At 35.5% G+C, this 26,775-nt stretch overlaps 3 protein-coding genes across 5 annotated transcripts in view; 1 reads left to right on the top strand and 2 right to left on the bottom strand.

Moving 5' to 3' along the window:
* The window catches only part of NUDT5 (nudix hydrolase 5), a 29,574-nt gene extending 26,621 nt beyond the window's left edge, over nt 1-2,953 (top strand). The window contains exon 10 of the mRNA XM_031938587.1: nt 2,716-2,953. Within this exon, the coding sequence (XP_031794447.1) occupies nt 2,716-2,825 (110 nt within the window). The 3' untranslated portion in view covers nt 2,826-2,953. The remainder of the gene's footprint in view (nt 1-2,715) is intronic.
* CDC123 (cell division cycle 123) overlaps nt 1-13,721 on the bottom strand; it is a 127,751-nt gene extending 114,030 nt beyond the window's left edge. The window contains exons 1-3 of one of the 3 annotated variants that reach the window (XM_031938584.1): nt 13,602-13,721; nt 10,267-10,353; nt 8,759-8,878 (exon numbers count right to left, since the gene is read on the bottom strand). The gene's annotated coding sequence lies outside the window, so the exon portion shown is untranslated. Of the gene's footprint in view, nt 1-8,758; nt 9,037-10,047; nt 10,140-10,266; nt 10,354-13,601 lie in introns of those variants that run through there. The other 2 variants (XM_031938585.1, XM_023504716.2) reach the window with 2 other exon arrangements.
* A 7,707-nt stretch (nt 13,722-21,428) lies between these two features.
* Nucleotides 21,429-26,775, bottom strand: part of SEC61A2 (SEC61 translocon subunit alpha 2) — a 35,935-nt gene continuing 30,588 nt past the window's right edge. The window contains exons 9-12 of the mRNA XM_003771423.3: nt 25,989-26,186; nt 23,444-23,635; nt 23,234-23,310; nt 21,429-22,237 (exon numbers count right to left, since the gene is read on the bottom strand). Coding sequence (XP_003771471.1) covers nt 22,051-22,237; nt 23,234-23,310; nt 23,444-23,635; nt 25,989-26,186 — 654 coding nt within the window. The 3' untranslated portion in view covers nt 21,429-22,050. The remainder of the gene's footprint in view (nt 22,238-23,233; nt 23,311-23,443; nt 23,636-25,988; nt 26,187-26,775) is intronic.

The raw sequence follows: 26,775 nt of genomic DNA, 5'->3' as shown, positions 1-26,775 counted from the left end.
GTTTTCCTTTAAAACAGAGCATCAATATTTTTGGAATCCTTTGCATAAATAGGATAGTATAATTAATTATATGATCCTTTTTCTTTAAAAAACAAAATAATTTTAACCTGAATTCCTATCAGCAGACATCCTACACTGGCCACATGTAGATTTTTTTGTCAGCTATATTGAAAGGAACTGTGTATGTTCCCATCCCCATTCCCAAATGGATAGATGGACATTCTTGGTTCTTTATCAAATCAGAGAAGGTAGCACAATTCAGTTTTTGAGGGTAGTAGAATATTTAGCCAGAGCTGGGTTCAAATCATACCTCTGCCACTTCCTGCCTGTGATCTCAGGAAAGTCATTTATTCCCTCTGTACTTCAGTTTCCTTATCTGTAAAATGTAAAAGTGAGACTAAATAATTCCTAAGGTCCTTCTCAGCTATAAATTTATGTTCACATTGAATTTATTGAATTACATAATATCTAGATGCATACTTTTTCTTTCTATCAACCTATCTAAAAAACTAAATTTTTGTTTTTTACCTACTGACAACTTTTAAGTGCTTTTATGTCATTCTTTAAACTTGTTTCATTTTTCCTGGTTTGTTTTTGTTTTTGTTTTTCTTTTTTAAAGAAAAGCAATAAAAAGTATGTGTGGAACTAATTGTGGCACTATTTACAAAGACTTCCCATTTCTATACTTTTAAAAAATTTTAATTGAGCTAGAAATAGCTTTGGAATTTCCCAGTTAGAGCTTAATTAAAGTAGTCAGGTTGAGGATTTCAGACCTTTGGCTAGCTATATACTTGGAGTGAGAAACAGAAGTACTAAGTGAAATACTCGGAAGCCAGACAACATCCTCTTCATTCCCCCATTATACAAAATCACAGCTTCTCTTCTTTAGTCCAGTGCTTCCCCTCTTTTAATTATTACTATTTATTCTGTATACAACTTGCTTTGTTTAAATTTATTTAAATGTTGTCTCCCCTATTAGGTTATAAATTCTAGGGCAGGGACTGTCTTTTCCCCTCTTTTTGTATCTCCAGTGCTTAGCACAGTGCTGATGCATAGTAGGTGCTTAGTAAATGTTTATTGAATTGGATTACTCTGTACAGATTATATTGAATGTCTCATAAAAATTAAGAGAATCCTCCAATAAGTTGTACTAAAAGGCCACTGAGGTCTTTTCACAATCTTGCAATTCTGTTATTCAACCACTTCCCCAAAGCCCTTAATTCTGTTCCTGAAAGATTTAATAAATACTAAAGAAAAATATTTTATTGAAGAAATTCAAGTCAGCATTTATGACTGCCAGTTTTTCATGGGTTCAAAGAATGCCTTTTTTTCTTGTTCTTTGTGATTTTTGTCTCAGTGAGATTTGTGATAGTTGTCTTTTAAGGTAAACATTAATCAAGGACATCTTTTCCACTCCTAATTGATTTTTATATTTACTATTAAGCCTGGAGGTTCTGCAGTTGCTGCACTGAATATTCAAACATAAAATGGTCTTCTGCCATATGGGTTGGAGGGAAAGGCTGTCTTTTCCAAAGCAACTTATGGATGGGACCCTTATGTAAAAATAGAGGGCATGCAACCTATTTTTGAACAGAAAGCTGAGAAATGAAACGTAGAATTTAAAAGGTGATCATCCTCAAATAAAATAGTTCTCCATAAGCAATGCCTAATGCAGTAGTACTCCAAGACCTCATACATCTATGAGTAAATTTAAGAAACTTCTGAACCAGCCATAAGATTTTTGTTAGTTTGTTTGTTTAGATCAAACAAAACAAAACAAACAAAAAAGATGCTCTAGCATTAAAAGATAACGAATTTCTAACTTAGATAATATGCAATCTTGCTCTTTGGTCCAGTCAGAATCATTCAACTCAACATGCATTATTAAGGTTCCTACGCTGTACTAGGCACCAAGGAAGATGTAGGGGGTGGAAATGAAGCAAGCTGTCACCTTGAAGACATTGAATGCTTTGGCATAAATAAATATAATGTTTGAGAAAGATTGATCAGTGATCAGCAAAGACTTTACTTAGGAATTGGCATCTAAACTAGGGATTACTTTTCTGGTCATGGAAGCTAGAGATGGAGAAGAGGTAGGCTTGGCCCATTTGGAACTTATAATAATAAAGATAATGATAATAATGAAATAAGTATAGAAAAGTAGATAAAAGCCAATTGGAAGGGCTTTTAAATTTTGGGCTGTGAAATTTGTATTTTATTCTAAAGGAATAGTGAGCCACTAACACTTTTTTCAACAGGATAGTAACAAAGTCATTGCAGTGTCTTACTAATTTGGCAGTTTTTTAGAGGAAGAAATTGAAAGGGAAGCGATTGCAAGCAAGAAAACCAATAGTGACTCTTGCAATAAATCTAAGAGGGGGGTAATGAAAGCCCAAGGTAGAATGATGGTTATGTAAATCCCTGCAGTGTCTGAGGTCTGTCTGATATGCCCAGATCTGTGTAATAATTCTTATGAAATATATTTATAGAGGATTTACCTTTTTTAAAAAGTTTAACAAAAACAAGGGAAACAGTTGCCATTGGACTCTGTGTCCTTATAACCTTTGGAGAACCTGTGTTCTTCATCTCTTCAAGTGTGCAATTGCTTAAACACCCTCCCATGCTTAGTGTTTTCTATAGTTTTGGGAATAGTAATATGATGGGGTGGGACAGTTGTCTGTATGTATTCTCACTAGTTTTGTTTATCTTCTGTAGACCTGGTAGCTGATGAAAATCTCAAGGTGGATGCCAGAGTCTATTCTTATGCTTTGGCACTGAAACACGCCAATGCAAAACCCTTTGAAGTGCCATTCCTGAAATTCTGAAACTCACCAAGACTCACCTCTATGTTTTTGTAAATGAGGCCAATCTTTCATGGTTGGACTTTGTATTAACATAGTTAATGTAGGTTTTGAATTAGCTTTTTCATAAAATAAAGGCAATATAAAATGCACACAGTGTTTGATGAAATTGTATTATCAATGAAGTATAACCTAAAGTTTTACTTTTTAGGCTCACTTGAAATTTTTCAATAAGGAATACACAAATATAGAAACCTAAAAGTCATTTATAGTCAACTAGTTTTGAATAAAATCCCTCCACTGTTATGTCTAAATCCACTTATGCTTATAGATATAAAAACATTACGTAGAAAAAAAAATTATTGTGAAATTTCCACGCGAAAATAGACCTTCTGAACTTCACAAAGAGAAAAATTATTTTCTTCCCTCTATACCTCCTATTCTCATTAATGACTGAGGCCTGGGTAAGAATTGTGAGCAATACAAAAATAGTCTGGAAGAAGACTCTCAAAAGTTTCTGATCAGAAAGCAATTGCTATTTGCATTCATTATAATAAACTATCAAAACCTAAACAGTGAGGCATGGTGGCTTGGACTGGCAGGGACAGCCACATAGTAACTTTAAAAATGAATTAAACTTCAAAATTAAAAATGTTAAATTCCTAATCTTTCATCCCCACTTCTAGTGATACTGATCTATTCTGCCTCTTTTACAAAGAATCATCTTCAATATATGTGAGCTCTGACCAAGAACAGATATAATGGGAACTTAACATTCCCATAAGGATTAGCAAGAGAGTCCTACATTATTAATATTAACTTGAAAGGAAAGAGAATTCAGGCAACTTTTTGGGAAGCACTGTTATTTTCATTTGATAAGCCTGTCATATAGCTACCATACTATGGCAAAAAAAAAAATGACTGTAATACAACTCAGTATTCACTTGTCTCGTTTTGGTGCCTTTTCCTTCTATATAAACATTGTACATTTTGTCAGCATGAATAACTTACAAATCAATATGACATAGCTCTATTTTTGGACTACACTAATTGCCATGTTAGCCATCATTTAGAAAGACAGATTTCTTGCACTCACGGACAAAGAGGAACATTAGTTTTTTAGCACATTTGGTGGGTCCTTTCTGTCCATATCATTTTTGCAGTCTTTTAGGGCATTTGGGGACTTACTTTGAAAACAGATCTAATAGATTTACAGTGAATATTCACCTAAATAGTTAAAAGACTGAGATACTTGAAGTATCTCTTAAGTGCTGATGCCTGGCCTAGGCCTGTAGTGCTCCCTGTTAAGAGACAAGAATGCTAGACAAAATTATCTCCCAAATCAAAATGGGAGGAGGCACCTGCTACCTGATTAAAACCTGTCCTTCCCCCTTTGAGGGTCTGCCTATCTTCTCAGGCCCTCAAAGAGATTATTTGATGATGTACCCAAGTTGTGCCCCCATGAGGCACAAGGACATTCAAGGAGGAGTTTACTTTAGCTTAGACTAAGGAAGACCTTAGGAAGATTACCATTCCTAAAGTATCTTTTCAAGCAGATCAAATAGAAATATTATAACAGGCTGGCAACTTGGAATCCAATTGAAAATCACAATTCATTTTCTTGTAATTGAATTTTTCCCTGTTTTGACCATGAAATAATTTTCATGATTTTTCCTGGCTTGATGACTAATCATCATATGATGGAACTAAAGATGACCAATTCTACTAAACTTTGAAAGTGAGATTAATAAGTGAAAATGTACTTTCTTTTTTAAGATGTATATCCCGATTCTAGAATTTGGCTTCTTATACTGGCTTAGATAAATAAGTCTATGACTAGGGAAGGGCAATTACCTACATGAACTGGTGTATTAACTGACTTCATGGACATTTATTAATCTCTGTGTTAAACCCTGAGAATAATAAGATTAAAGAAACAACACAATCATGCCATCAGGGAGCTTCCAACAAGGCAGGGCGTGCAACATGAACACAGAAAAATATAATGGCATGGGAAGGGAGGGAGGCAAAGGAGATAAATATATCTGTCTCAGAGCAACATGATCAGCAATGAACACTGACCTGGGAGTAGAAGGAAAGGCTTCCCAGAGGAAGTAACCTGGAAGAGCCCAGGTGACACAGGAGAATGAGAGCAGTTAAAAGCCCTCTGCCTTGGTTAAAAGCCCTCTGATCCATTAGCCCATCTTATTCATGTGGTACATTTCACAACCAAATCCCCATTTAAATAATGATGGTGTTTTTTTAGCTATCCAGAGATATTTTGTTTGTTGTTATTAGCCAAAGCAACAAAAAGGGGAACAACTTATCTTAAAGTTCACAAAACCTGCTCTCTTGCTTTTATTGAGAATCATGAGCAGAAAACCAACTCTTCCTCTATAGTGATAAAGTTCTTTTATTTTCTAATGTTCTGTGACTTTACTTTACTTGCTGCCCTCACAGGGGGAAAAAAGCTGCTAAGTGGCAACCAGTACTGCACAACTTTTCCTTTGGTAATAAAACAAAGAAGTGGCTATCATCCTTATCCCCAATCCCCAGCAACCTGCTTAATTCAGCTAGACGGGGCACGCATTGAGCTAAAAGATATCTTTCAATCTAGTCCAGCTACTTATACAACAAAAAGCGAACCCTACCTGTATATTGATGTTTCCATATGGCCTTTACATTGTTCTTCCAATCTGCTATCAAAAACAGAACTCCATTGTTCCCCAACAAGTTAATCAACTCCCCATAATTTTCCCACTCTACTGATATCAGTCTCTTCCCTTCACATCTGATCAAAATCTTGTCCATTCTCTTTAATCCATTCTACCACTCCTGTGTGTACTCTTCATTACTTCCCTTACAGATTACTAGAATAAACTGTGTATTAGTTTCTCTCCTCCACTCTTTCTCCCTTCTCTGTTTTGCATACCCAAAGTAGGTGAACCTTCCCAAAAACCTTTCTCTACTCAAAAAACTTTCCCATTGCTTTGAATATAGTTTAAAATTATTTTTAAAACCCTCTATGATATGCATCTTTTCATTATTGTCTCTCACAACTCCCTTACATTTAACTTCTATTCCAGATTGTATTACCATTTTCCTGAAAAAGATTGTGAAAGTATGCCAACTGATCTACCACAAATTGTGTGGGTGTGTGTATTTTGCATAATTTCAACTGGCCTCAATCCTTTTATATCTGTCATGATGATACTAACTTTTAATTATACAGCAACTTCTAAACTTTTTCATCTCTAAAACATTCCATGGCTATCCCTCACCCTACCCTACTATTGAGAACCTTACCTCATATTTTAGTTAGAAAAAAAGAGACCATTCACCGAGACTTCCTTCTTTTCCCTTTATCATGTCACATCACTCATTCGCCTTCTGCCACTATCTTTTCCTTCACTCCTGTTTCACACAAATAAGTGGCTTTTCTTACCAAGGAATACCCTGTGTGTCATTCCATCCCATCTTCTTCAGCAGATTATCTCATCTATCATCCCCACTTATCTTCAACCTATCCCTGTCTACTGGTTGTTTCCTTGGTACTTAGAAATATGCCCATGTCATCCCATTTTCAAAAAACCATCACTTGATCCATTCTTTCTCCTAGTATCCCATACTTGTCCCCTTTTTGTGGCTAACTTTGACAACCTGTCTACAGTAGATGCTTCCATTTTTTTCCTTTCAATCTTTTTTTTTTTAATTCTACAGTGAGATTTCTTATCTCATTATTCATGGAAATTGTTTTCGCCAAAGTTACAGTGATCTCTGAATTGCCAAGTCTAATGACCTTAATTGAATTCTCCATCCTATTTGACCTAACACTATTGATAACTCTTCTCTCTAGGATTCTGTTTCATTCCTCTCTCCAGGTTCTCCTAGCTGTCTGAATTCTTTTTCCTTTCATTTACTGGGTTTTCATCCAGGTCACTCATTGGCTGTGGGCAGAATTCTGTCCTGCACCTTTTTCTTTTTCAATACTATTTCTCTTAGCAATCTCATTCAGTTCCCATGGTTTCATCTATCATTTCTTTGTAGATGATTCTCAGAGCTATTTTATCTAATCTTATATTTCTTCCCTAACCTCCAATTGCCTATTAGACATCTGAAACTGGATTTCCTATAAACATCTTAAACTCAACATATATGAAACTGGACTCATCTTTCCCCAAAAAAAGGTTCCCTTTTTAATTTGGTATTATTTTCTGTCAGCCTTCCAGTCACCTAGGATATCTAAACCTAGATATCGTCTTTGACTTCTCACTTTTAATTCACTTAAGATATCTAACCTGTTGCCAAGCCCTGTTGTTTACTTTCATTTCACATATGGCCCTTTCCATCTTGATACTACTACCACCCTGTGCAGACCTTCATTTACTTCACACTTGATCTCTCTGCCTCAAGTTTCTCCTCACAGTTCATCCACTCAACTATCAAATTAGTTTTCATAAAGTATAGATCTGACCATATCATTACCTCTCTACTTAATTAATTCCATTGGCTCCCTATGCCCTCTAGGATCAAATATGTTACTCTTGTTTATTTGATATCAAAACTCACAACATGAATGTTGTCCTCCCTTTTCCAATTTTCTTACATCTTACTGTCTGCCATGTACTCTGATCCAAACACACTGGCCTTGCTGGTTTTTACAGAAAGACCACACAAAAACAGTCTGAATTCGGTATTTTTACTGCCTGTTCCTTATGTTTGGAATATTGTCCCTTCATATCTCTATTTCCTGGCTTCTTTTGTTTCTTTCAAATCCTAGCTAAAATCTCATCTTTTACTAGAACCCTTTTCTTAATCCCCCTCCCCCTTCATGTTCCCTCTATGGATTATCTTTAATTTATTCTGTCTATATCTTGTGTGCATATATCTTCTGTAGTAATTTTCATTGTATCTCTGCCGTTAGCTGAACTATCTTTTGCCTTTTTTTGTATTCCAAACATTTAGCACAGTGCTCGGCATTTAATATACATTTAATACATGCTTATTGACTATTGAATAACTGTTCTTGTCTTCTTCCATACTCTTCCCTCCTGAAGTGCTCTTTTCTTCATCACTTCCTATTGAAACTTGACCCATCTTTCTTTATAACCTTGTTAAAGCCTCTCTAAGATAGTGCCATCTAGAAGCAATCTCTCTCTCACCTCTGAATTCTCATTGCACTCTGTGCCTTATTTAATGCTTCTCACATACTCCCTGATTAGATTATCTGTGCATGCTTTATTTCTTCCATTACATCACAAGATCCTTGATGATAGCAACCTTTGCATCTTACTTGGCTCCCCACACAGTGGTTGTGCTAATGATAGACAATCAATAGACAAATTTGTCAGTGATAAAACTTTATGGTGTTTAATGCCTACTCTATGCATAACACCATCCTGTATATGTGAGGAATGAGTGGTAATAAATAATAAAACACTTTTCCCCCCAGATACTTCCAGTCTGTGATTAAGGAAAAAAAAATCCAGAATTTTGAGATAATGTTAGAACTGGAAAGAAGCTAAAATTATTTCCATCAGTCCTCTTATTGTTGAGGAAAAAAAAACTGAGGAAGAGGAGAAGTCAGTAGGAAAGCAAACACTGAAGCTCAAGTCTCCTGATTCCCAAGCTAGAGCTCTTCCTACATCTAAGGTAGTCTTTCATGTAACACTTGGGATAGCTATACTCACTGATAACAAGCTAGGAGGTCTCTCTGGGTATTAAGAGGCCTTCTGAGGGCAGCCATCATCAGTGTTTCTAATCCCTGTGGCTAATACAAAAAAAAACCTGAGAACCAATTTTTGTAGACCCAGTCAGTTTGCAAGGAGTAGAGTTTAGGGAGACACTTTGGGACAAAAGATATTTGGGGTAACACAGAAGATGTGGGACACCCTGCTGTTGAGGTATCTTCCATCAGAAGAGGGAGTAGGGCTGGGCTATGTTGGAAAAGAACTCACCTAGAGTATAGAAAGACTTCAGGATTCCATCTTGGCCTTCTTGTGCTTGTCTTCACTTAATGTACCATGGGTAGCTTCAATTCAAATCCCTGACTTGGGCACATATTAAGATTCCTTGACCTGTGAAAATAGGTCAGGTAGATAACCAACATTTCTTTTCCCATGAGATTCCAACCAAGGTAGTGTGAGTCCCTACACTCAAGGCCTAAGTCCCAATACATCTAGGATGGTCCATGTCCTCAGTGCAGAGGTGCTGAGGCAGGAGTCGTCTTACCCAAAGAGCCCAGGCTATGCCATTGTGACTAGTCATCACCCATCCCACAGCCCTCCCTCCCCTCCTCCCTGAAAGTAATCAGAACGAAACAGGTGGCAGGCAAAGGGCAGAGGAGTAGGGGAAGTAGGTGGTAGTCTCCAAGGATGCTAGGGTCTGGTTGATTCAGTGGGTAGATCACAGGTCCTGAAAGGAGACGGCAAGAGAAACCTTGGAGATCTCAAGAAGACCCCAACAGAATATTGTCTGCAAGCCAATAACACCACCAGGCCAATAGAAAATAGATTTTATGGAAAAAGTAACAATACTATTAGTTGTAGAATTGTAGTTGTAGTCCAGTAAGATGCCACATTAAGAATTTGAGTTTCCCTGGAGACAAGTTCCTTAGACATAATTTCTTAGGCTCATGTCTTTTCCTATGTGAATTCTCTTTCCTATTGGTGACATTTTGTGGGATTAGCATAGGGAAATGTGCCTCTGTTGGGGGAAATTTTCCTTACTTTTATTAGGATGTTGACTTTTTAAAAAATTTTAAACTAATATGTCCTCTGATAGGATTGGTTTTTGGGTTAGTTTAGCTTTTAAAGTCAATGGGGGTTTTTGTGGACTGTGATTTAAATGGATGAAAGTCTGCTTTGAATGGGGGGGGGGGGCGCTAACTTTTGTACGAGGGATGAGCAAGATTGAATAAGCCTGGGTTTACATTTCAATTTAGGATTAAAAAATATTTTTCAGTTGTCATCATGCTCCTTACATGCAACACAAATTACTGATAATTTCACGAAACAGAACTGATAGGTCAGGTCCCATTTACCTAACTCTCCTACCAACAATGAATACAAAGGCATGCATTGTAAGAATACTTTCAGTGATGCCAAAGGTCAAAATAAACTGAGGCTGCCAGGAAAGTTAAGAAAAACTAAAAATGTTGGAGAGAGTAGCTGGCCATATTAGAGAAAAGAGAAAAATAAAGATTTAAGTTTGAGATGAATGCAAGAATGTACTGGAACTAACTTACCATCTGGGGAGAGCTAATGGTTAAATCTTCAGCGTTAACATTTGCTCTTTAGAAATCAATAAATGCTATAAGTCAGGACTTGATTTATTTATTTTTTTTGTTGTTGTTGATGGTCTAGACTTAAGAAAAGTGAATGAGAAAATGTTAGTAATTCAGATTAAACTTAACTATGTGTCTTAGTCTTTTGGAGACCAAATTTTAAAATATTTCCCAGCATACCTCTGGATGCACAGAAAAGAAAAAGCCGAGAATGCCTCTCCTGTTTTGCTTCTATTTTCTTTGACAATGGAAAATATTCTCTGGATTCTATAGGGGAAAAAAATAACAATAGGGAATTCATACCCAAAATAATTAAGTAGATAAGAGTACCTACTTATCCTAGGTCAAGTCACTAGTCCCAGATGAGTGCTATCCCAGAATAACAAAAAAATGGCATGTGTAATTAATGAATTAATGTCAATATTATGGCCAGTGGGGGAAAAAAAGAAGATAATGAAGGCTGAAAACTGTAGGCCAATGTGATTGACTTTGCCTTCTGGAAAAATTCTAGAACACAGTATTAATGGTATGGTTAGTAAACAGTTAAAAAAAAAAGTAATAACAAAAAATCAGGAAAAGTTTAAAAAAAAAAAAAGGTTATCAAATAGGTAGATCAAGGAAGTGCTGTAAATTTTATCTACTTTATCTGTATTTGGTCAGTTTGATCAAAGGTAAGGATGCGCTAAATGATTATTCAACCCTAACTTACTTAAAACTAAGTGAAAAGGTGTCCAACCAATTAATCTCATAGATCTTAAAGTAAGTGTAGGAAAAGTCCCCCAAATTATATTTACATTGCATAAGAATTGTGTTTGGATAGACTGAAAAAACTTGGCTGTCTTCTATGTCCATCTATAAATAATCCAATGAGTTACAATCTCTTTCAGTTTGGGAGTCAGAGGGTGGAAGGAAATGGGACATTTTCAGCATATCCATGAGGAGCAAAGATAGGTGTATCATAGACTCTCCAGTTATCTTGAGGTAAAGGAAGCCCCCCCCCCCCCAAGGAAAAAAAAAAAAAAGATCAGCTCTCTCCAACTTTGTTTTCCAGTTCTTATCAACAGACATTTTATAATCTGCAGTTCTGTCACTCAGATGTTGCTAGTATACTCAATTTTGCTTCAGCAACAAAAGACCTAGGGGTTTACTAAACCCAGATGTAAATATACAATTAGAATTCATTCTTTTAAAAAAAAAAATGTTAGGAATTTTCCTACTTGGGGCCTTTGAGTGATTGTGACGGAATTCACAACTTTTTGTCTAAAATAAACTCCCTAAAACTGAAGAGAAAGGAGTCACATGGATTTTAGGGACCATATTTTTAGCCCAGTTTAATAATTGTGACAAAGCATTACACAAATCTCTTACTATTTTGGTGGGAAAGAGGGAGAGATGCAGTGCAATTGAAATTGACCAAACCGAAAAAAATACTCCTTAATGGCTTAATATCAATTTAGAAAGAGGTCTCTTATGTTGTATCTAAGAGATCTGTTTCAGCATATGTTATTTAAGATTTTAAGTGATGACTTGGATAAAGACATAGATGACATGCTAATCAAATTCACAGAGAACCAAACTGAGAGCTAAAACCTAATGACTGTCAGTATCCAAAAAAACCAAAACATCTAACAAAAATCTTAATATGCTACAGAATTGAACTAAAACTATTAAGCTGAAATGTAAATTTCAAAAATCTGTTTCAGAGATACAAAATGTCTATATAGCATTTTATCGGGAAAACTGCTGGGAAGTTTGATCCAAGTTCAACAGGAATCAGCAATATGATATGGAAGGCCCAAAAGATAAGGTGATCTTATGCCACATTGACAGGCATAATATTTAGGGATAGAAAAGTGATGGTCCTATTTTTCTCTGCCCAGTACCATATTTATATAAGGGCATATTTTAGGAAGACCATTGATAAGCTAATTAGAGGCTAAAGAAGGGCGACCAGTATGGTGAAGTGGAAGAAACTGAAGCTATCTAGAATGGAAAAGAGGAGACATAAAAGAAACAAGTATTTGACGGGCTGTCATGTTAAAGAAGAATAAGATTAAGGTTCATTTTGATAAGAGTGCAGAACCAGAGTAACAGATAAAAGTTACAAAAAGGCAAATTAAGGCTTGATGTTGGGACAAATGTTCTAAATGCCTTAATAATTAAAGTTAGTCAGAAATGAAATAGGCTACCTTAAGAGTTGTTGGGTATCTCACTGGTGACTACTTTTGGTAGAGCTACAGAAAATCCCCAACACGAGTTGGGGTGATCCCAATTTTTAGGATCTGGGAAGAAGTATTTCCTCTCCAAAGGATGCATTCACTTATCCCCATTTTGGTTGTATAAAGGAGCACACAGAATAAGCCCCAGAGGATCACAAAGGAGAGAGAAACCACAATACGGAGGAAGCATGCCTCCTTCCCACAGAGGCTTATTTAAAGGAAGGAAGCAACCTCCCCATCTTCTCCCAACCTCAAATGGATCCCTGCCTATGAGAGTTCTTTCTTCATCACATCTTTTTCTTAAGATATAGCTCTGGGATTATATTATTGCAACCTCTGGGATAAATTATCTGGATAGACAACCAACACAGGGATTAGCAAGACTGATAAATAGGTTGTATACACTGATTTTGCATTACCCATACAGTTTGTTTCCTCCCAGATCCACCTCTCAAATGGATTTACCCCCAGTGATGAAATTTCCAACTATGGCTGCACTGTGTCAATTATATTATGAAAGGGAAACATTAGGCATGAATTGGGCCAGATGATTTTTAAGGTCTTTTCCAACTTTTGAGACTTTGTGATTATGTGATTCCTAAGGAATCTCTAATTCTGAAACCAAGAAGGAAAAATAATTATTAGATTAGCAAATCAGAGAAGCCATAAAGGTGAGATAAACTAATGGTACTTTTTCCACCTAAATCATGTGGTCCATTCCCTTTTTTGTTTCAAATCTCTCTCTACACTGACAGCAAACAGTTTCTCTTATCTTTGAACTATACTTCAGAAAGGAAAGTTCCCATGTTTTAAGTAATTCTCTAAGACATAATTTGCAGGGAAGGTACTAACTTGCATTAGGAAAAGCTTTCTTACCTGGAAGTTCTCTTTTATCAGTGAACTCACAGGTCTTGCCTGTAACTTAATGAGACAATTTAAGAAGCAAGTAAAGTTAAAGGACCCCAGATATTCTGGAAACCAGTAGATCAAGACAACAAGCATTTATTAATGCTTACCATGTGCTAGGTACTATATTAGGATTTTTAAAACTGCCATAATTTTCTAGGTGGATAATTCAGATTTCACTAGGGAAACTCTTCTAATAAAATGGATATAAAAACTCAGCCCCACCTAAATGTCCTCAGTACCATCAAAATACTACCCTTGTTCATTTCAACTATATGTGTCCAACCCTATATTTTCACATATGTTCAAACTTAATGCTTTGAACTCCAAGTACTAGACTGTCATTACCCATGATTCCAGATTCCAAGAGTCACTAGCCCCATTGCATACCTCCACTGCTTTGGCCTGCAGGAATTCATAGGCAGTCATGATAACTATCTCCATACATAACTCTAGCTTACTGTCCCCATTACAAAGACCAGAGTTTTCTGAAGCCCCTTTGGCCAGAACTACCTCATTTCTAAAAGATAAAGAAACATTGCCTTAGCCCACTGCCATGGGGATATCGATAAGGTTCCCATCCAGGATACCTTTATGACACAATAATGACATTTAAAATTATAAAAGATCCAGGAATAAAGAGCATTTGCATGGACTCCATGTCTCACAATTCGTAAGAGTCAAGGGAATTGAAATCATTGGGGAAAATTTTCTAGACTAAATTTCCCCAAACTCTGGCCTTGTATACATAGAATAGTCATCTCCCCTGCGTAGAATTTAAATAAAGGGACTCTGAACTATGGTTCTAAAAGCTCTGATAATCTGGTTAAAGTGTTAGAGGTGGATAATAGGAGTAGAACAAGCAGCAGCATGTTGAAGTATGTGAACTAGGTCCAACCGCAGCAGCTTGTCAGAGTCATGATGACTACAAGTACTGGCAAGAGGCTTCAATGGTTTTTCAAGGCCCCCAAAATCAGTATTCTGGCTTGACTGATGAAAAACTAAGGCAGAAGTCTCACACTCTTAAATTTGCACCAGTGGAATGAGTTTAATCTGGCTATATTTTTATAAAGAAATGCTTAGTATATACTATATACTATAGTGTATGTGTGTGTATATATATATATACACACATACACTATAGTTTATACTAAGCAATGTGCTAAGCTCTTCACAGATAAGACCAAAAATATATGTATATTTTTTGGCTGAGGCAATTGGGGTTAAGTGACTTGCCCCAGGTCACAAAGCCAGGAAGTGTTAAATGTCTGAGGCCAAATTTGAACTCAGGTCTTCTGACTTCAGGGCTGTTGTTCTATCCATTGTGCCACCTAGCTGCCCCTAAAGGGAATATTTCATACCTTATTTCATTATTTATTATTTATCCCACTATTTTGGTTTTTTTATTAAATGCTTTATGTTTTTAGAATCATGTCATTTGGCATCATCTGATATGGAGATGTATTAGTGGGGAATTCAGTCCTGATTTTGAATCCATGATAACCCAAGAAATATTCCGAATCACATAACTCAAAGGATTCTTCACAAGGGATAAAATTCCTTCAGGATGACTTTAATGCAAGAGATGCCAAAAGATAAAAGAAATAGTAATGTCAAAACAAAACTCAGAGGTAGAATGTTACAGCACATAGTCATCTTTGACATTAAAAACATAGGTTTAGGTCCTGCCTCAGACATACTTATGTAATCTTGGACAAATCACAATCTTTCAGTGCTCAAGGTGACTCTAAAACTGTAAATTATAGACAAATTAACAATATGTTTAAGTAGAAGTTTCTTAATCCCAATGAAATTATAAGTCCAGACCAAAAAGAAACAAAAAAAAATAAATAAAAAAAAGGAAAATAGTCATCAAAAAAAAGTGAAAATTCAAAGCGATAGAAAAGAGCAATAGAAAGAGTGCTAGACTTGGAGTCAGAATCCAAGTTCTGGATTCAACTTCCAGTTTCAGTACTTCCTAGTTGTGTGATTAAGGGCAAATCATAGAAATTCTTTGAGGCTCAGTTTCTTCCTTTCTAAGGCTGGAAGTAATACAATTTGTGATACCTATCTCACATGTGAGCATCGAATGAGAATATATGTGTGTATTTTTATACATAAACACAGATGCATACATATGTACATATATCTGGCCACTTGACCCAGATGGTTCCTGAGGAGAAAATGAACTGGCAATCTTGCACATCCTTCACTCAAATAAAATTCACTTACATATCATGATATCACGTCCATGATATCATAGTCATCTTCAAGAACGAAGGACAACATATATCTTATAGCATAGGAAACACACTGTATGTGTGTGTGCATATGTATGTGTGCATGTGTGGGGGTGTATAAAACCATATGCAAACTTTTAAATTTAAATTTGAAAGGAGCCCTCACAACAAAAATACAAGAGAGATTACTAATATAATCAGGAAATATACTTAATCCACTGTACAGTATACTTAGCACTATAAGTACAAGATGAAAATCTGGAGATCATCACCAAAGTCTGGGAGTTAAACACAATTTAAGGAAATTATCTGTGATTTCATTATAAGGCCTGATGAAAACAATAACCTTTCCAATTTCCTAATCCACTCAATCAAATGATCCAATAGTGGACTGTGTTACAAAACTTAAAAAGTGAATATTTGTTGTTTTTCTTTGTTCTCAGAGGACCAGTGACATCAAGAAGGTGATGTCGTGACTTGCCAATGAATTGTATTTGAAATTTAATGTTACTCTATATCAGCAGCAAAATCCCCAGTCTCCCTTCCTCCTTCAGTCATCTAGATTCAATGGCAAGATGTATATCAGGACAACCTAGATGCAGTGGGAGACCTTATCCTTTTTAAACTAGGGCCTTTCCCAGAGCTAAAAAAATGTAAAGTAGCCAAACTGACATAATAGGAAATTGAGTATTCAACTAGAATAATTTCATAGGAAGAAATTAGGCATGTTCTTAATGAATCACTTAGTTCAGTTTCATGAGTGTTTTTTTTTTTTTTGAGATCTTTAAAGATAAAAATAATCTCCATATTACACAAATTAATCATAAATGTAAAAAAAGGTAGAAGATTTTCTAGTTATTATGAGACAAATATTACAGTACTGCAGTGGTTCTGTGGTATCTTTGATGTAAATTACTCCCCCAGTGGCTCCCTGCAGGTGGCACAGTAGAACACTGTACCTAGCAAGGAAGACACTGGATATATCATTTAATCTGTTTGCCTGTTTCCTTCTCTCTAAAAAGAAAATAATAGCAGAATTTATCTCAAAAGGCTGTTTTGAGAATTAAAGAAGATAACATTTATAAAGTGCCTAGCACCTAGCACATAGTACATATGTATGTCCCACTTAGTGGTACAAATTGCAATCCACTCATCCCTTCTGATATCACATAGCTCTTGTCCATGTCTTTCCACTTGTCCCATAGAGCTCCCATTCAGCGTCTTGGGAACCTTTCTGTAGATTTAATTATTTTGCATGGCTTCCAAGAATGTAAACTATCTACTTGCCCCTCTCCATAGTTCTTTGGGTCCTATAACTTCAGTTTTTAAGAGATTATTATATTCCATAACTAGCAAATGGCATCATGAACATAATGTTGTGGGGGGGGGGGGGGGGGGGGGGGGGGGGGGGAGAAGTTGAACCTTTGTTTCAGAGAAAAGCTAGGGGATCATTACATGTATATGCATTAAATACATTTAAATAAACTTAAATGCATTGAATTAATCTAGCACACATTTCAATAACTCACCTGCATACTGATGACAAATCTAATAGTAGTATGAGGGGAAGTTCGGAGAGAAGAATTTGGAGATGCAGAGACCCCGCCTTAGAAAGTTGTAACAATAGTTATTAGGTGGTACAGACAGCTTTACTAGGGTGAGGCCATAATAGTCAAGATGCAGGGGTTTGCTGGTAGATATTTGCTGACAGATCCCTGGGAGGAAATATGCATACAACAAACTTTTTTTTTTCTTTTCTCCCTCTTTTTCTTCTTTCTTTTCCTTCCTCTCTTCCTCCTTTTTTTTTTTTTTTTTTGAGGCAATCAGCGCTAAGTGACTTATCCAGCATCATATAGCTAGTAAATATCTAAAGATGGATTTGAACTCAGATCCTCCTGGTTCTAGGGCCAGTGCTCTATCCACTTGCTGTCTAGCTTTCCTACATAACATTTAAGTTTAATCTGTGTTACTAATATTTTCTTCATCAGTAGCTTTTGCTGATTTCTGAAATGTAAATGCTCACACTGCAAATTTAACAAATGCCTTTCATGAGCTGGTATGAGCTGACAGGAGAAGCTGATTCCAATACACCTTGAGTAGATGGATGAGACACTGACAGAGGTAGAAGAGACTCCTTTCAGAGCCTGGAAGAGACTCCTCAGAAGACTGTAGCAAAATGAATTGCTTCAACCAGATGAATTATTGGTGACTGCTCCAATGTGAGAGGTGTGAGGGTAATGTCAAAACTGACTCCAAGGTTTTGAACACAGTTAAATTTGCTGAATGGGGACCAGTGAAAGAAATATGTTTTTCTTCTTACCTTGGGTTACAAGGCAGAACCCAAACCATCTTGGTGAAAGAATGTTGAATGACTCATGGCGTCTTAGACCCACATAGCCCTTTATTATCTGTGAGATATCAGCCAAGAATCACTTAAGAAGCATGCAGCTTGATGACTAAGAATTGATCAGTTAGAAGGTATTTTGTAATCCTAAGTCAAATGGGTTTGCAAGAATAAGGGCTCAAAAATATTTTTTGGTTGAAGGAAAGAGATAAGAAGCCATCCAATCAAGTCACTTTCCTTGATGTTCTTAAAAAACAACCTGACTCTACTGCCTCTTGGTTTTTCTTCCTTTTATTTTCATTTGGAACAGCCTCCCCTCCCAGTTTCTTCCTCTTCTTTTAAAGCTCAGCACATCTTATTTATCATGATTTTTTCCCCAATGATACTCCAGATTGCTAAACTCCTATAGAGTTTGCATTTTGCATTTGTAGTGATGCTGGACTCACTCCTCCAGAGAAGCCGACTAAATTTCCCTGTTAGGATCCTATAGGTAATCTGATGAGATATTTTTTTAATGTTATCAGCTCAAGCCCTGATTCTGACATGCCCTCCCCAATGTTAGCAGCCATGCTAACATTTCTATTTAACCAATTATCATCAATAAGCTTTTACAAAGGCACACTAAGAATAGATATACAAACAATTCCCTTAACAGCTGGTGACATACCCTCCCATTTGCCACTACACTCCCTGTGAAGAGTGGTTTGAACTTTTGACATGGATCCTAGCATGAATCCCAGTAAATTCACTTCCACATGCAAGTACAGCCACCAGATGAGTCTGCAATCATGTTTGTACATCACTGTTTGCATGCTTTCCCTTTCATTAGATTTTGAGTTCCTTGAAGGCTAGAACTGTTTTTTTTGTGTGTGTGTGTGTTTTTTTTTTTTTTTTTAATTCTTTACTTTGTATCCTCAGAACTTAGCACACTGCCTGGCACAGAACAGCAGCTTAGTAAATGCTTATTGATGACACTGGGTTGAGCCAGGCAGGTCACTCCACTTCACTCTTTCTAAGCTTACTTTCAGCAAATCCGAAGATGGACTCCAGCTCCCAAGCTTCTGCTGGCTTACTCTCCTGAACTTGTGAAGATCACAAGGTGGCAACATCCATCTTCAGTCTCCACCTAACAATAGGAAAGAACAGACACGAGAGGCACAAACAACAGCAGGGCCATATAATCTCAGGCCACATTCCAGGAGCTCCTAGGGAGGGATTCCTTGGGTTTCTCTCCCCATTAAGGGCTTTCAGCAGTTCTTGCCTCTAAATCGAAACACACCCAGACATGAATGAAAATCAATAATCTTTCTAGCTGGACTAACAAACTAGTATATTCCTGCTATTAATCTGTTTCTTCCTTTCTTTTCGTGGGGCTTTTAGTAACTTCTACCATGTGTCTCCTCTTAGACTGGTAGATTTTCACACAGGTAAATATCTTTCTCATGTGCAGTAAGTTAAATAGCATCTTCACATATAATAATACTACAGGATATATACACACCTCCACCCTTCCACTCTCCAACAATTGCTCTCTTCCTAAGTAATAAGGCATATCCTACTTTTTCAGTGGCACTCATGAAATCCTGTTTGTCTTCACAAATTAAGATGGTTTTAGCTGTGTTGAGTTCATTTATTATCCAGGAATATTAAAAAAAATCAACAAACATTTATTAACTATATTATGTGCCAGACACTGGGGAATAAAGACAATGCCAAAAATGAAACAATCCCTGCCCTCGAAGAGCTTACATTCTGCTGGGGGAACAACTCATACACATATAAGTTAGCATATAATGTATACAAAGTAAATACAAAATAACATGAAGGAAAAACTATGAAGGGGGGAGAGCGATGATCAAAAAAGGTTCCATTAGGTGGTGGTGCTTAATCCTAGAAAAAGTATAGAAGGGGCAGGTAGATGGGCACATCAGATAGAGCACCAACTCTGGAGTCAGGAAGACCAGAGTTCAAATCCATCCTCAGACACTTGACATTAGTTGTGTGACCTTGGACAAGTCATTTAACCCAATTGCTTCACTTCCTCTCTCTTCCCAAAAAAGAAAGAAGTTGGGGAATTAAGAGTAGAGGAAGAGGAGGGAGGAATTAACGGAACAGTCTATGCAAAGGCACAAAGACAGGAGAGAGATTGTCATATAAAAAACAGCAAGTAGGTCAGTTTGGCTGAAACTTGTAGATGTAGGGAAATGTCTAGTAAATCTGGATAATGTGGGCTGGAAACAGATTTGAAGTGTTATATATAAGGCCAAACAAAGGAATTTGTATTTGATCTTAGTGGCATTAGAGACACTAGGTCTTCTTAAGCAGAGGAATGACATCTGATTCATGAGAATAGCATTATTGCCCTCTTCCACATTGTCCCTGAGGTAACACTGAGGGCCTCCCATACTATACCCTTGGCCTTTTGGGTGTTGTGACAGAGAGAGACATAGAGAAACAGAGATAGAGTGTTGAATGTGTATTAATTGTTTCAGATTAGCCAGGCTTTCAATGCAACTTATATCTCTGAGGAAGATCACTGTATTTTATGCTATGGTCCAAAAAGCTTGTCAGCAGAATCTTCTTAAGCAAACATTTAGTTTCCATTTCCTATTTTTTTTTCTAAAAAACATAATTTCAGTTGCTGAAAATGATTAAAATACCACTTAGGCCCCCAAAGTCAATCATTTTCCTGCCTAGGGATAACCAGCAGAAATTCTTTTCAAGTTTCTTCTGACAATGGCATATACAAATTTGTTCCACGAATCACCAATAGTAATAGTCTTCAGGTATGACAGGTCAAATTGTTTTTTAATTCTTAAATAAAACAGTACCTTTACTATATATAATATATTTTCAATCCTTCATCCTTTGTAAAGGTGAAACAAAATGGGACTCTAAAAACTGCAAAATGATTTTGAAAAAAATAGTTTGCCCTTAAACCTTAGAACTATTTCAACTCAAGATCAATAAATATTCATAAAGCCCTTACTATGGGCATGATACTGATAATTAATCAAAAATGGCAACTACTATTCTTGTGACAGTTTTCCTTCACCTCTCATATTTTCATCACATAAACTTGAACTTCCTTTAAATTTAATCATCTTCCTTTTCAGTGTTTCAAAATTAAAATGCTAAGCATAATAACTTGGGTTTTTTACTTATTGAAATAATAATGCCTTTCAGCATAAATTCATAAGCATTCGATCCTACATGTTATTTTAGAAAACTTACCACAAGAGTACTTTGTTTTCTTTTAAAAAAAAAAATGAGTCAAATTTATTAAATAAAAGTTTATTGTCTAATGTTTACATGATGTTGCTATAAAGTGCAACAACATACATAAATTCTTAGCATGAATTACTCATTTTCCACCTCTTCCCTCCCTCCACCCCCTGAACTTCAAACACTATTAATTTTCTTTTGGGAGATTAAAATGAACAAGAAAAATTAGGGCACAGTATCTTGAGAGTTTTCTCAAGTGAATTAATGAAATAAGATATGGCCAACACAGTAAGACAGGACAAGCTGTCACAGAAAAGAGGAGAAAGAATCAGAAACTGAAAAGGATTATACAAAGGGGAAACACTTGGCTCAGCTGCTTAAAATGACAGAATTATGTTTTGATTTATATTTTTTTTTTCCATTTTCAGAGCTGAGAAGTGGTTGTCTTGACAGAAACCAAAAAACAAAATCCAATAAAACCATGCCAATTAAAAGGGGGTACATGTGGATGGGGAAGAAGATAAGAGGGAAAGTGAGGTGGATACTCTGAGTTTAAAAAGTACAAAAAGTAATTCATCTAAATATATAGATTAGATATAAATGTATTCAGGAACTCATTAAATAAGCTCAAAAGTACTGGAAAGTGGCAATTTGAACTGCATTTATTTGAAAACACAAGTTGGGGAAATATTTACTATTCTTGAGTGTTGTATGCAAAAGTGTCTACCAATATCAAACTGATACATTTTATCATAATGGTTCAAAACAACAAGGTAGATACACTGGTTTCCAGCATTATAGGGAACACTAGATAGAGAAGATCATTATATTTTGAACAAATAATGTAAACTTTAGTTTTAAGGCAGCTGGTACTAATGCTGCTCACAGGCATAGCTCATCACCCATTAAACAAATGGGGCAGTTAGCACTTTAAAACAAGAAGGGGGAAAGAGAAACCACAGCATTATCTGACCACAATGATGTGTCAAAATATTTTCCTTTTCACATGAATAATGAAATATTTGAACATTTAGAAAAACAAAGCACCAACTCCTCCAACTTCAGCCTGCTCCTTAACAAATATTTCAAAATATTGGTAAATGATTGTGACTGCGAGCAGAATTCCAGTGCCCGAACCAATAGCCCCCAAGAAGTCGGCTAACACTGAGAGGGCACCAATGCACAAACCACCGAAGGCAGCTGCTGTGGGGATATACCTGGGGGAAAAAAAGCCCTTTGTCAACCAGTGAAAAAGAAAATGGAAAGCTGCATTAGCTATAATTTCTTATGTGTTGTAGCTTTACCAACATGAAACTATCATGAAAGAAACATAAATACAAAGAAACTTCTCACAAAAAAAGCAGCAAAATTTTCAGGAAGTAATCACATATATTTCTGAGACTATTAGAATTTTCTTAAAAGCAAAAAAAACCATTGACCTCAAAATGTTAAGAAGCTTAGATGGGTCAAGGAGAGAAGGTAGCTATTATGATAAATTAGCAACCAATATAGTCTAGTGGAAACAAGGTATTATTTAGTTTGTATACAGTTACACTAGCTCGATCTTGTGGGTGATAAAAGAAATTTTCAAAATGTTTCATTAATTTCTTAGAGTCACACATTACTATTAATTCTATCAGATTATAGTTACATAATGCTATATGCTAGGTTACAAAGTCTTTTATGTGCATTATACTCATTTTTAGTGCAAGAATTATCATTCTCATATCTTACATAAGAAAACTGGATCAAATATAATTTCAGGGCTTTACAAATCTCTGATTAAATTTTCTGTCTAGATTAAGAAACAATTCTAGGTTAAGTAATTTGCCCAAGGTCACAAAGCTAGTTAGTGGCAAAATTAACACCAAATCTCAGGATTTTTGATTACTAGTTAATACTCTGACATACAGTATTTAAATTAATTTATCAAATATTTTTTGAGCACCTGCTATGTGCATAGTATTATGAGAAAATAGGCACTATGCAGAATACAACTGCAAATGAGAGAAATCACCCAAGATGTTTGTGATCTCCAGCACATTTGTATTTTTGTTCCTTTTCAGTTGTTTTGTAGGAAATAAAGGAAAAAGATAATGTAAATACTTAAAACACGACTGTGAAAAGAGAGAGAATAGAATACAGAACTTTCTGCCCAATGGAATAACACAAAAAAGAATCTTGAATGGTTAAGTGACTTTAACTGGCTTTACCTGTTAAGTTCATGAACCATAGAGGTGTCTCGGTGACCTCTCATCACCATTTGCTGTTCTTTAAGCTGCTTAGCTACCTGCCAACATAGGAAATATAATTTAATCAGATACCTATAGGATATAAACAAAGATTCATTTAAAACAAATGTCAGAGCCTGGCAGACATCTTAGTAACTTCAAAAAGTTTTAAGGAATCATCCAAATACCTACATCTTTGGCTGAGGAGCCAGACACCTCTATCCACGTCTTAGAGAAAAATGCACACGATCCCAGCATAAAGATGATGTAAACAACCACATGGACAGGGTCTTCAAATATGGCACCCATAGACTCTGGAGGAGAAAGATAATAACAAAGGCCTCCAACTGGGTAGGAGCGTGCGGGACCTCCTCCACTGACATCCTAGAGAAGATGAGTAAAAGCAAGTAAATGGTTAAGTTGAAACTCTCTTAAGATTTCTTCAATTTTCTAAAGATCTTTGCCAACTCTTCAAAGGATTTTTATTTAATAATGCTACAAAGGCTAAAAAAATCTGTTTTCATGAAAACCTGGAAAGGCTTATATGTACTAATAAAGTGAAATAAGCAGAAACAGGAGAACAATTTACACAGTAACAACAATACTGTCAAACCAATCAACTGTGAAAGACTTGGGAACTCTAATCAACACAATGATCAATCACAATTACCAAGGACTAATAATGAAACATGCAATCTGCTTCCCGGATAAGAGAGACTGATGCAGACTGGAGCATGTTTTCTTTCCCCTTTTATTTCTGGATGTAGCTAATGTGAGAATTTGTTATTTATAATTATACATAGTTTATAAATAGGCTTTGTTTTTCTTGTGTTTTTAATGGATGGGGAAGGAAAGGGCATCAGAGAATTTGGAATGGAAAATACATAAAATAAGCTTCTAAAAATCTATTTTCATATACAATACATATGATACATTCATTTAAAAAGGGTTATGAAAATCATTGTGTGTATACTATTACAATTTCTCATCTAAGAATCTCAAGTTTCTCTTTGAAGAATAACATGTTTCCATATATGTTTACTGGATTATAAATTAGGCAGTGGTATATAACTGAAACATTCAGATGTAAACTGCAACTCAATAGATGAAAGTACCTAACTATGGAAAAATAATCAATGTACTAACCTATGCCCAATGTGGCTTAAGATGACAGAAAATTTAGAATTTTCCTGCAATGACTTCCAAAAAAATTAAATCTTATTTTTGATAAGCACATGTAAAAGGGAAAAAGATTGAGATGATGATGAAACCAGTGGAAAATATAAAAGACTAACTGAAGCTCAAAGTCTGTTAATAAATACCAATGCTTATGTGGAGGACAATTTATTATAGTATATGATTAAATTTCTGCATACAGTGATTAATCTACCTGATTCTACAATTCTTTGCTCTTCCCTAATATCATTAAATATATCCATTCAGAAAAGACATTCCTCCTCTTATGACATAGTATTATGTCATACAACAAGAATTAGCAAAACAGGAGGATTTTAAAAACAAACCTTTTATTTTCCTTTTACTAACACTAGAAAAGAAGTGTAGTCAAGTATCTATACAAGAACAATCCATGAGGTATTAACTACTTTGGAAATAGATTATCTCACAATAATATAATCAATAAAAGGAACTGCATCCTCTGGTGAAGGAACTAATCTGTTTTCCTCAATTGAGCTGTCTTATTTAAGATCCATTAACACATTCATTCTTACCAACATACACACATACATTTAAGAGAGGCTACGTTTTGCTTTAAATACTGAATGTCATAAATTTTAGTTAAAGAAAGAAGTAATCATCAGTTAAAAAAAAATACTGGAATGAATTATTGGAGTTGATACTAAGGAAATTACATAAATTAAAATGTATAATAAAAAAAGCAATGGAATTTTACCATGTATCAAAGATCATAGTTATAAGACTCATATTACATGGTAATTGGAGAAATGCTGGAATTTCATATTCTGCTACAACATTTGAGACAGTTAATGTTTCACTGTTATAGATATATTGCCTCATGACTACCACCACCCCTGCACAAAAAGGAATTTAAACCTTTCAATATGTAAGTTTAAGATGAATACCCCAAACAAAACAGAAACAAAAAGGACAAATCTTTAGATTTCTAATCTACAAAAACACATGAATCCTTTGATGCTTTAATAAATGCGTGATATGGAGGTTTCTCAGCTTATTAATAAGGGACCCAGTATATTAAAATTACTGGATTCTATTTCTAGAAAAATGTCCTCACTATTGTCTGCTGAAGCCTCAAAAGTAAGGTTGCCTAATTAATCATACTTTCTTTTGAAGGCATTAGAATTTCATCCTACCTCACTGTTATTCTGGCAGCAAGACTTAAATGAAACTATAAAAAATGAACCATATTCATTTCAAACCATTGCCAATACCTTCTGAACAAGTAATTTTTCATGGAATCCTTGCTATAAAAGGTGAGATTTTGAATTATGATTACAAAACAGGTATTCATTTTGGCTTATTTCATTAGCTCAAACACTAAACAGTTCTTACTGTTAAGGACAAAAATTGAATCTGCATTAAAAGTAAAACATAACAGTTTTCTTGAAGTAAAAAATTCTGATAAGGGTTGGTGAATTTGACATTTATAGTAACATCTATTCTTTCAAGAACTCACTCCCAAAGATTCAAGTCAATGATAAAACTTTAAAGTACTTAATATAAATAAAAGAATACTTACAGCCCACTGTCCTAATAAATTAACTAAGAAGTTGCCACTAAATCGAACAGACAACATCTGGGATATAACATATAAGTTAGAAACCAAGGCAGACTGAAGAATGATGGGAATGTTGGAGGTATAGAAGAGCTTGATGGGATAGCTACTGTATTGTCCACGATATCGAGCAGACTTGATGGGCAAGTCAACACGAAATCCCTAAAATGAAATTAAAAATTGAGGTAAAAGTTAAATTAAAAATCAGTTATCAAGAAAAAAATTCAGAAAACTACACAAGTGTAAGATGTCACAGAACATCAGTCATTGAAAGTACGATGCTGTTATGAACATTTTCAGTCTTCCCCAAACAATTTAATCTTTTAATTTTTTTTATCCACCTTGTAGTCACAAATGTTTTAAGATTCAAAATTATAAGCTAGAAAAGGGGAAATGATTTCTATAACTTATCAGATTTGTGAACAGTAAAAAAGATTTTAGACATTTTTCTAAGTAAAATTCAAAATTTTATAATCCGAGATAAACTTTATAGACTAAGAATTGACTCTTTCCTCTTTTGGGACCTGACCTGTGATATTATTGGTATAGGGAAGTTCTTGATGAAGAAATTCCTTTCATTAATGTGTAACAGCATCTTCTCTATACTGGAGAATTATGAAAGTTGCCAGGAACACTGAGATGTTAAATGTTTTCCAGGGTCACATAGCCACTCTATGACAGAGATGGGGACTAAAAGCAGGTCTTCCTATCTTCAAGTCTGGCTCTCTATTCACTATGCCTACACTAACTC

Source organism: Sarcophilus harrisii, chromosome 5 (genome assembly GCF_902635505.1).
Source record: "Sarcophilus harrisii chromosome 5, mSarHar1.11, whole genome shotgun sequence".
Lineage (NCBI taxonomy): Eukaryota > Metazoa > Chordata > Mammalia > Dasyuromorphia > Dasyuridae > Sarcophilus > Sarcophilus harrisii.
Note: the sequence above shows the minus strand (reverse complement) of the source record. Positions and strands in the feature narration are given on the sequence as shown.